This window comes from Alosa pseudoharengus, unplaced genomic scaffold (assembly GCF_046254945.1).
Source record: "Alosa pseudoharengus isolate Yale_2024_CS ecotype anadromous, Long Island Sound unplaced genomic scaffold, YU_APseudo_1.1 YU_APseudo_1.1_scf_2, whole genome shotgun sequence".
NCBI classification, from domain to species: Eukaryota; Metazoa; Chordata; class Actinopteri; order Clupeiformes; family Clupeidae; genus Alosa; species Alosa pseudoharengus.
The window spans coordinates 20,038,065-20,049,586 of record NW_027468663.1 but is presented as its reverse complement, the minus strand read 5'-3'; the positions used below and the strand labels follow the sequence as shown (position 1 = coordinate 20,049,586).

The window sequence follows — 11,522 nt, the reverse complement described above, 5'->3', positions numbered from 1 at the left end:
CTGTAAAATCATTGCCCTCATTTTTGGTAGTTTAGGCCATGTGCACAAGATGTGTGTAAGAGGCCTGCAGATCTGCGGACTACATAAGAACAAGGCCAAGAAACTGACAAGATATTGCTCTGTATCAGCAGTAATTGGTAGCCTCTACATATGGAGGCGTAGGTGCCACCTTTACCCCTAATGTGCATAATGGACTGGATATTGGCTGCTGTTGTACACCTTTCAATCACATTTGGATTATGCCATGATATATGCTTATCTTCTAATCCAAATAAAGAATTTAAATGTGTGTGTGTGTGTGTGTGTGTGTGTGTGTGAGTTACTTAACGGGCACGTTAGTGTGAAGTTATTTAACGAGCATGTGGCAGGGAGGGGCACAGCTCCCTTCTGATGGCACTTTATCGGCTGTCTTCCCCTGCAGCACTGGCGCTCTCAGGCATTAATCAACTTTGGCTCACATGGATACTAAGCCACACACACACACACACACACACACACACACACACACACACACACAGAGAGAGAGAGAGAGAGAGAGAGAGAGAACTCCCAAGTCAATTCCTCATACATCCTCAACTTCACACAAGCACACACTGCATTCTCATTATAAGCTAATGATTAATGCAGCCCATAAGGAAGAAACACACCTTCTTAAGACATTAGCACCAGAATTGTGTAGCTATTTAGGCAATGTCTATAATGCTATCTGCAAAGTGGTGAATGTAAAAGAGGTAAGTAGTTTGTTGGTGCACACATCCAAGGCAGGTGCTGGACAAAAAGTGCTAGACTATCAAAAGGAAAAAAGGTGGATTGTCCGCACACTTGCTCCCATCAGGAATTTTTATTGACTTACAATAAACATTCCTGATGGGAGCAAGTGTGCGGACAATCCACCTTTTTTCCTTTTGAATGTAAAAGGGGAGCCATGATGGAAGACCAACGGTGAAGGCCCTATTAAACAGTTCATGTCGAATATACAGTAAAGGGCACCCGTGACAGTGACATGCCACCCCAACCTCCGTGGGAAGTAATGCCTTAAAACATACATAATTACAGCTCTCCTCAGTTGCCAGGCAACAGAATCTCCCTTTTTATTATGAATAATTCTAGGGTTGGGGTTAACAAAAATTAGTCTAATCTCAGGTTGAGGGCCAAGTAATAACTGTACTCTTATTTTTACTTCTACTTTTCAGGATAAAAAGCTTTGCTTTTCAGTATATTTTTCCTAGATGACAGAAACCCCCTTTGTCATTTTGTATGAACTTTTGTCTTTCTGAACAGTAGGTCAAGTAACCAGAGTCTGTTACCAGTATAGAGTAGCCTATCCGCACATGGGCTTAAAACAGACATTGAGTGCACACTGTGTTAGGTAGACTCTTTTGCTCACACAAAAAAAAGTGTTGCAGTTCCAGAATTGAGCAGTTTGATTGTGTTGCTCTTTGAAGTTTAGTTATTGATTTGGATTTGCATTTTTTGGATTATTTTTTTTTTTGGTGTTTGGTTACACTTTACTTGACAGTATCGATATAAGAGTGACATGACACTGTCATGAACGTGTAAAAAACAAGTCATAAACGTTTGTAACGCTTCTGTTATTAAGTGTCATTCGGTTTTTGTCATTGCCATTGCCTTTTATATGATGGATGGCATATATGTTCTAGTTGAATTTTACTGACATTTTCAAACCATCAGCACTGTTTTGAGTCCCTTTCCATCACTGCTACAGTATATGGCTGCCAGGCAACAACGTCTGAACGTCACAGTGTTGTAGCTTCATGGCCAGGGATAGGATTCTCAATTCTCAAGTTTGATCACTACTATATTGGTTACTATTTACTAACCAATGACTAGGCAGCTACTACTAGTGCAGTCAACTCTTGTATGACCCCTTCAAGGCATTTCAGGGCTCTGGCACGAGATGTTGCTAAGACATCTGAAACACAAACTCTGCTCGACTCTACAGCTGTTTATTTGTTTTTCTGGCTTGATGCAGACTTCCAGTGCCATTTCCATGGCCCCATCACTGAGTATTGTAATGCTGTTGATCAAACAGATAATATCATTTTAATAATTAATAACTGTTAGACAATAAGCTAAATAACAAATCTGAAGCTTATAAAAGTCATACAAATGCACATGATCTCAGTGTGTTATGGTGAGTTTAGGAAAAACAAGAAAACTAATAAAAAAAGGGAAGAGTGTTTAGCTTTGACAGAGAAGACTTGATGTGAATTGAACAGAATAAGATACAGTATGTGGGTCATTCCACGAAAACGTGCCATTTTGCATTCAAAATATCTAATAAGTACTGTTTTTAAAATCTTGAAGCACCTATTTGGATGAAGTAGATTCTTACCTCTCAGAAAAACATGCGGTGCCATCTCAGGCTATCTTATTTATTTATTTATTTATTTACTTTAACAAATAGTCAATGGAGGTATGTGTGCTATGTCAACCCTGTTACCAAAAAAAAAAACCATATTATTATAAAATAATGAGTGCTCTTGTAACTATTCATGAATATTATACAAATAATTATGTGTTACATAAATAATTCTGGAGTTGAACACATGAATTATTAGATTTTAGGATTGACAGTAACACACAGCAAATACATGAGTGTTAAAATGTTAGGGACGGTGTTGAATATAGAGTGTTGGTGTTATTTTAACACCACGCAGTTATGAAATAGCACTGCTAGTGTTGCCTGTGACTTATTTGCGTTGTCAAATCAGAGTGTTAAGCTTTTTTGGTGTTAAGGCAGATCTAAGCCACGCCCTCACGTAACGGTTGTCCAGGACGTGATGAAGACGAAAAAACTTTCTCCTGCGCCATTTTCTTTCACAAGGGGAATACTCAAGACGGTAGAAGGTAAGTGCTTAATTTGACTGTCTGGGGGTATTCAAGACTTAGTCATACACCTGTTATTTTATCATAATTCATATTTGCTTCATAACTTGTGCTTATTTAAGTTGTAATTGTCTATTTTGTATTGTAACGTTAGGTAATAGCTAGGTTATAGCAAAGCTTTTAGCATGACTCAATAACTTGCTCTCAGGTTAGACTAGCAGCTAGCTGCTATAACGTTAACGTTCGTGAAAAGTTTACTCCCTGATAATAAACCTACTGTGTAAGCGGGAATATATCGCTGGACTTAAAAAGCGAAGTTATTAGGCTGTACTAGTTGCTAGCAATGTGCAGTGTTCGGCGGGAGTAAGTTAGCACGTTACGTTATTGCTAGCAAGCTGGCTAACGTTAAGTGAACTTTAACGTAGCCAGTGCCACTGAGAGATGGTGAAAACATGTATGCTAGCCATCAGTGACAGGATTGGTCTGACTTATGACATGACCTTCTAACCATGTCCATAATTGTCTACAAAAATACATTGCAACATGGAAAAGCATTACTGGTAGAAAGACGTTGCGAACGCAGCATTAAAGGAACACGCCACCCAATGTCAGTAGTAATATATGTTCTTACCTTAACTTTCACGAGTTGAGTCATACCTCTCCCGTGTCCGTAGCAGCTACGTGCACTCAAACGCTCTGGTGCGCGGCTGGACTGTGTTAGCATGTTGCTATGCTAGCGGGCTTTGACGGCAACTAAGCGTAGAAGTAATCAAAAACATCCACGTTTTACCGACTTAAATACAGTTGCACGAGTAGTTGATAGAAATGCTACGGCCACGCAATGTGAAACGTGGCGATTTTCCAAGCGAATAAACCGGAAAACTACAATGTGTGGCGCAATAGCACTTGGGAGTACTTCGACCTAGCCTAGTAGTATTGTTAACACCTAATTGTAGATCCTATCCACCACAGAGTTTAGAATCCATGCTGGACTCAGCCTCTCCCTCCCCTCTGAGCGAGAGAGAGGCACACACACTAGAGATGCGCTGATGGGCTATTATTTCAACCATAACTGCATAGCAAAACTTATCATCCAGCAGCCATCCATCAACACCAAAGTTTTTTGACCAATTTTCGAAACGGCACCCGCCCACCATTCGCTGGTTGTTTTAATGTAGGCTATATGGGTGATGCAGCGCTGCTGACGTGAGGCTAGAAAGCCCTTGCCTGTTCTAGGAAGACTGATCCAATGCAGCAAATATATTAAAAGGCTAAAGTCGTACATTGGCTATGTTGTAGCCTATCCCCAGAATATCAGCAGCAAACTCAGTCTCTGTCTCGCAAAACAGTCTCCAAATAAAACGCACATCGGCCTGTTGCCTTTTCTCCCAGCTTGTGAAAATATATCGTCCAAAATGCTTGATTGCATTGCATTCTCCACATTTTTAGCTACATTTTCATGTACCACATCAGCATTTTTGTTCAGTGAATCTTTTGTAAATTGCTTTACAATTACCGTCGGGCCTATAGGCCTATTGCCTGGCTTGCCTCAGCTTCGGTCACGTCCTTTTACAATGTTATCATTGTAATAAAAAACGCAATTTGCCACATAATTTCAACATGCTCCTGGCCTACTAATTAATGCCTATTGTACTTTATTTTTTGCAAAAAGAAAGAAATCCTTGATAAAATAACAAGTCATTCACATTATAGGCTACTTTACACACTGTTATGTCAGGGTGACTGAAAGCCTGTTCTGAAGACTCCCATTCATTTTGACTGCACGAGCGCGTCTTTTTCAGACAGACAGCGCAATTCATTTTAAAGCAATTTACAAAAGATTCACTGAACAAAAATGCTGATGTGGTACATGAAAATTTAGCTAAAAATGTGGAGAATGCAATGCAATCAAGCATTTTGGACGATATATTGTCACAAGCTGGCAGTATAAGCAACAGGTCGATGTGCGTTTTATTTGGAGACTGTTTTGCGAGACAGAGACTGAGTTTGCTGCTGATATTCTGGGGATACAACATAACCAATGTACGACTTTAGCCTTTTAATATATTTGCTTTATTGGATCAGTCTTCCTAGAACAGGCAAGGGCTTTCTAGCCTCACGTCAGCAGCGCTGCATCACCCATATAGCCTACATTAAAACAACCAGCGGATGGTGCGGGTGCCGTTTCGAAGATTGGTCAAAAAACTTTGGTGTTGATGGATGGCTGATGGATGATAAGTTTTGCTATGCAGTTATGGTTGAAATAATAGCCCATCAGCGCATCTCTAGTGTGTGTGCCTCTCTCTCGCTCAGAGGGGAGGGAGAGGCTGAGGGTCGATCCAGCATGGATTCTAAACTCTGTGGTGGATAGGATCTACAATTAGGTGTTAACAATACTACTACGCTAGGTCGAAGTACTCCCAAGTGCTATTGCGCCACACATTGTAGTTCTCCGGTTTATTCGCTTGGAAAATCGCCACGTTTCACGTTGCGTGGCCGTAGCATTTCTATCAACTACTCGTGCAACTGTATTTAAGTCGGTAAAACGTGGATGTTTTTGATTACTTCTACGCTTAGTTGCCGTCAAAGCCCGCTAGCATAGCAACATGCTAACACAGTCCAGCCGCGCACCAGAGCGTTTGAGTGCACGTACGGACATGGGAGAGGTATGACTCAACTCGTGAAAGTTAAGGTAAGAACATATATTACTACTGACATTGGTTGGCGTGTTCCTTTAAGAACTACAGTTCCCATCAACGTTAGCGGTTTCGCGCTATTTCAGAACCTACGAAGGGGCCGCGGAAGAAGCGGAACCACCGAATTCATCAAGTTCAGCAAGTAATATAACAACAACGAAAGAAGATAAAGGAAGAATGTAATGGCATTCTGAGATTGTAGAGAGAGAAGGAATGGCAGTATGTATTTGAGTAGTATGTAGTTGAGGGATTTGCTGAAATAGGGGAACAGGGGGAAAAAAATGAACGTTAGCCTCCCGTTTTCTCCCATACAAAATGTTGCTACGGACAACTCGACTTGCATGCATGCATGCTCATTTTCACCGAATAAAATCTAAAGTACAAAACGGAAATTTGCCCACTGACCATCAGTCAGATATTTAAAATAAATATAAATATATTTGATTAGGCTATGCTGGGTTTGGTGGAAGTGAAAATGGGTAGTAATGGGCAGTAGGAGTCAGATAGGCTCAGGTCACCATGGGCGTATTTGGATTTGCCAAATTTTGCAGGACACTTGATATACAGGCTAATTGCAAATATGACATGTCTGGATGTTTAACTGTTGGCCTGAGATTTGTGTTGTATCATATTTTGTTTTTTTAAGAAAGAAATGCTGGTTCAAGTGGAGTGCAAGGGTGTCCTGAAATGGGTTCGAATACCAATGAAGGATGACCGCTATGATTACTTTCAGTTCATTCAAGAAGGTAAGTAAAAGGTTATCTCGACAATTTTTACATCACACCTAATATTGCATGTCATTATGTGTCAGTTTTTGATTATTAACAGCAAAGTGTGTAAACCTCATGATTGTTTTACATATCTAAAACAGAACTGTACCGACAGTTTATCGGAAGTTATTTCATCATGTCATAGGTTAAAACTTAATGGCATGTGGTTGTGGTGCTGTTACCAAACAGCTTTTAAGTGCATTATCGTCACCTTCACGCTGTAGTGCATTGGTAATCCAATGGTAGTCCAATGAGATAAAAAGCCGTTTCCGTGTATTGGCCGCACTGCACCCAAGTATTAGTTGCAGGGATGCAGGAATTTTACAAAATTACTATATCAACTGTGGTTAATAGTTGGGAAATAACAGTGTTTTGGATCTCAGTTTCAGCTAAATTCAACCTGCCAATTGAATCTGATGTGGACCTGAAGGACTCCTCAGGAGTTGATGTAGATGCTGACATTTTTGATGAGTTAGTGAGATCTGCTGCAGTATCTTTCAAGGTGTTCACTGAGGACTCTGGTAAGACACAGAAACGCCCCTCCCATTGCATTTACATTTAGGACATTTAGCAGATGCTTTTGTTTAGAATGAATTAGTACATCTGTCAATAGGAACAGAAACAACAATATTGCTATTGTTACAACTGCAGATGTCAGAGAGCAAATATGCAAGATCAGGCCACTGTGGTGATGTTGCCTTATGCAAAATATATTTCCCAACTAATGTTAAATATTATAACCCCCCCCCCCAAATCCCTTTTCTTCCCTTAGCTGAGAAAGAGGTCTCTGAGGCCTCCTGCTCAGAAGAGGGATCATTCTCACCCATTGATTCTGTGAGGTCATTCTCTTCAGTTGAGTCTGTGAGTTCAGGCTCCACTGTTATTACAGAATGCACCAAAGCACGGAGAAGGCAACTGGTAGAAGGACCACCTGACAGTAAGGCAGCAAAAGATGTAAGTTGTTCTTAGGTTGTTGGTAGGATGTCAAAAAATGTTCAAAATGCATAGCAAGTTTACATGCAACCTCTATATTACAGATGGTCTATGTAGCTCTACATCAAAAAACCGGGGGTGAAGACATATTCAAAGAGTACAACGCAACCAAAGGCCTTTCTGATCAAACAAGAAGGAAACTCGTCAACATCCTGGTGGCAGATATGGTCGAGAGTCATGGGTAAGTGACCAATAAAATACAACCCCAATTCCAGAAGAATTAAGACGCTGTGTACAATGTTAATGAAAACAGAATGCTATGATTTACAAATTCTGAAAACCCTTTATTTAATTGTGAATAGTGCAAAGACCAACATATCAACTGTTGACAGAGAAAAAAGTTTCTGATGCCAGTTAACCTAATTAGTTGTGAAATGTTCCTTCTTTTGTTGTCTATTACACAACTTTTCTAGCGTTTCGTTGCCCCCGTCCCAACTTTTTTGAGATGTGTTGCTGGCATAAAATTCATAATGTGCTTATATTTCAAACTGTCCCTATCTTGCTATGGTGTAGGAGGGTCCCACCAATCAATGTCCGCGTGACCTATGCCCTAGGAATAGTCACCCTTTTCCCCAATTTGAAGGATAAGGCTTCACCAACTGGTTATGTGAGTATTATGCAACAGGAACCTCTCATTTAGTCTTGGTCATGTATAGAGAAAAACCTTATTTTGGGGTCCTGATACAGACATCAGCTTTGATGGATTTTAATATTGACTGATTGATTGATTAATAGTGTCTTGCCTGTGTTCTTGTCTGACAGGAACATTACTACGATCCTCACAGTGGCCAAGGTTACCTGGCCTACAGATTGAAAACGGTTCAGCGCAATACCACAAGTGACTTAAAGAGGAGCCCCAAGTCTGCTGATCAACATGGCCCTAAGACCCTGCGTGAGACATCAACATCTGAGCAGCTGTCAGGTGATGAATGCAGAGAAGCGATGTCCGTGATGAAGCATTCAGCAGACCAACCAGTTGTTAAGGAGAAAATGAAGGCAACCTTCAAGCACCGTCAGAGTATGCTACACGATCCAGACCAGTCTTCAGTTATCCTAGATCACTTCCCCCGATTCTTGGATACACCAGGCTTGGTAAGAATAATAGAGACTTGCTTGATGTACCAGTTATTAAATGTGTTGTGTACCATGTTTTAATATGGTTTCTGTCTGTGTTAGGTTAACCAAGACTTCACAATGCTATTTGGAGAAGACGTCTCGGGCAAGTTTATTGCAAAATGGCCAACGTTCTACAAACCTAGGATTATCGCTGTCTGCAAAGGCCTTCGCCCTGGTACTCATGTGGATGACCTTCTGTCCGCTCAAGAGGAATCGAATGATTGTGGTAAGTGTCCACGGATTGTGTTTGCCAGTGTTCTTCATATGCGCTTTTTAACTATGACTGTGTACTGATGGGGTGTGGGTGTTGCCATACTAATCCACTAGGATGGGACAGTGACTTGGCAGCTATCCTCCTGCTCGTTCATCTCTTGCCTCCAACCGCAAAAGGAAAAAGACATGGGAAAATCAGTGCCACTGAAGCTGCTGACCATGTGGTCAAGTTCATGAAGGTATGTTTAGGACATAAATAGTGACTGAATGTTGCTTCACCTCTTTTAACACTTAATTTACCTATGATTTGTCACTTTCTTGCTCAGCTGTTTGAATTTCCCTCTCGCAGCAGTTAGAGGGACACACCAACATTTAGGGAAATTATTTATTATTTATCGTCTCCTTGTCTCTGTGCGTGCAGTAACTCAATCTGACATACCCACTACTAGCCTAGTTTTGCATAGCTTATTGAGGTGGGCAGAAGCAACAAGCAGAGATAGAACATCAGACTGAGTTACTGCACACACAGTAACGAGAAGTGTATGTATCATCTTATCTAACTTTGGGGGATACTATTTAAAATATTGGCAAGTTCCTTTAAAAGAAAATGCCTCTTAGTGAAGGATAGGTAAAAACATATTTCATCTTGTTTAATCCATAATTGAATATTCATTGTATATATTTTAGGGTTGCAGTCTGATGACCAAATGGTTGAAGTATATTGTTTACATAAAATAATGCTCTTAAAATGATTTGGAGATATTTTATTCACTGCTGTGGTGGCACTGTAATCAAGGAGGCCAAGATGATGAGAGAAAATTAATTATTATTTATGTACGTTGCCCTTTGTTGAATAGACATTCAGTAGATCCCAAAAAAGCTCTGCTTTTAACGTGCCATGTCATTTAGAGGTGTTTAGACGCCTATCCAGCTAAAAGAAGATGGAAAATTATTTTTCTGCCTCTTTGGTTTGTAAACAAATTACTGTTCCTAATTTCCCCTCCAACACTCTTAGGTGGGGACGAGCATGGTGACATTCCTGGACAGATTTGGATCAGCACAGTCCTTCCTCCTCTGTGTTGGAGAAAAAAAGAGTAGTATCCAAAAGTTTTACGTCATCCTCGATCAGAAGGCCATTCCCTGCGTGGCGCAGACAGCTGTGGCTGCATTCGACGAACTGTTTAAGGCCCACTTCGTCTTTGCTGTATCCTACGATGAGGCCTTGTGCAACTTCTACACCTTCATTCAGACTACCGTATATGGGATTGACGTCGGCACTACAAAAGAGAGTCCACGGGTCAAGGAAATCCGAGCAAAAGTTGATCATATTGAGGTTTGAAAATGTTCACCTGTTACATTTGCAAGGTACAGCACAAAAGTTGCTCCGTTTTTTTTCAACATTTGAAGTTTGGTCATGCGTTGTACCCAGGACGTACATTGCGTTTGAAATGTGGAGAGAATGGGTGTTCTTCTGTTTTTTACACATATTGTGGATTCAAGAAACATTTATTGAGAGTACATGGAGACTGTGTAGCTTCAAGTTCTATTGTTCCTTTCGACAATGTTGAGAGTAATGTTTGTGTTCCTGATCAACTGCCAAGTGAAGTTTCTCTCGTAAGCTACTCAGCTCCTCTTGAAAAAAGACAGTTACTGGATATGTGTAGCTCTATTGTGGCTCAAGTACAAGCATCTGGAGTCTCTGAAAGTACTGTGCAGTCTTTAGTTGGTTCAATGGAGGAATTTGTAAATGACGTCCATGTCCAAGCACAGGACACTGTTCTTAAATGTCTTTCGTCTGAGGTAACTGAACAAACTCTAAATAAAGTTAAAGACTGTTTTGAGCAGCTTGAAAATCCATTTTCATCCCTCAATACTGAAACTAAGAGGCAAAGACATTTTGAGAAAAAATGGAAAATTGTGGAACCAGTAGGGCATGTTCTTGGTGTGCGTTATGATCTACGCAAGGATAGAACTACTGGTGTATACAGTCAAATTCCTGTTAATGACAAATTTGTTTATGTGCCTATTTTGGGAACTCTTGAGTCGATGTTTACTAATCGGGAACTCAGCAACTGTTTCCAGCAAGTGAAGCTTCATGAAGATGGCATTTTCAAAGACATTAATGATGGTTCATATTTCAGAAATCATCCATTATTTTCACAGCAAGAACATGCTCTTCAAATTCAGCTTTATTATGATGATTTTGAAACAGCCAATCCGCTAGGCTCTAAAAAGGGAATTCACAAACTTGGCTGTGTTTACTTTATTTTAAGGAATTTGCCAATGAAGCTGAATTCAGTTTTGATGAACATTCATCTTGTGGCGCTTTTTCATTCAGAGGACTTAAAGAAATATGGTTTTGATCCAATCCTACAGCCTCTTGTTCATGACTTAAAAGTTTTGGAGACACAGGGAATCCAGGTACCCTTTTCAGATACACCATTAAAGGGGTCTGTTATTCAGGTTACTGGGGATAATTTAGCTATACATGGACTTTTTGGTATGGTTGAATCGTTCAGTGCAACTTACTGTTGTCGGTTTTGTTTAACTGACAAGACACGTTTGCAGTCAGTCTTTAGTGAGGATGACCCAGACCTAATTCTTCACACAAAGGAGCTCTACTCAGAACACTGCAATGCCATGGCACAAAATCCCACTCTAGTTCACTCATTTGGTGTTAAGAGAACCTGTCCTCTAAATGCACTGCAATTTTTTCATTCCTCAGACAATTATGCAGTGGATATTATGCACGACCTACTAGAAGGTGTTGTACAGTACGAGTTAAAGCTTCTTTTTCAGTATTTGGTGAAGGACTTTCAGAGCTTTAACTATGGATACAGTGAGAGAAAGAACAGACCCAGTGGAGTCAAAGTTAATGATGATA

The 11,522-nt window shown here is 40.3% G+C and overlaps 1 protein-coding gene across 1 annotated transcript; it reads left to right on the top strand.

Moving 5' to 3' along the window:
- Positions 1-7,139: 7,139 nt before the first annotated feature.
- LOC143135109 (uncharacterized) lies at positions 7,140-11,413 on the top strand. The gene is made up of 7 exons (XM_076295829.1): positions 7,140-7,270; positions 7,354-7,490; positions 7,823-7,916; positions 8,072-8,401; positions 8,486-8,651; positions 8,753-8,877; positions 9,654-11,413. Exons 2-7 carry the CDS (start codon positions 7,354-7,356, stop codon positions 9,975-9,977), a joined length of 1,176 nt encoding a protein of 391 aa, XP_076151944.1. The 5' UTR covers positions 7,140-7,270; the 3' UTR covers positions 9,978-11,413.
- Positions 11,414-11,522: the final 109 nt, after the last annotated feature.

Excerpts from the sequence above, each read along its gene's own strand:
- LOC143135109 (XM_076295829.1), top strand. The coding sequence starts at position 7,354 with ATGGTCTATGTAGCTCTACATCAAAAAACCGGGGGTGAAGACATATTC. Across the intron at positions 7,491-7,822 it reads GATATGGTCGAGAGTCATGG|GAGGGTCCCACCAATCAATG; the intron begins GTAAGTGACCAA and ends GCTATGGTGTAG. Across the intron at positions 8,402-8,485 it reads TCTTGGATACACCAGGCTTG|GTTAACCAAGACTTCACAAT; the intron begins GTAAGAATAATA and ends TGTCTGTGTTAG.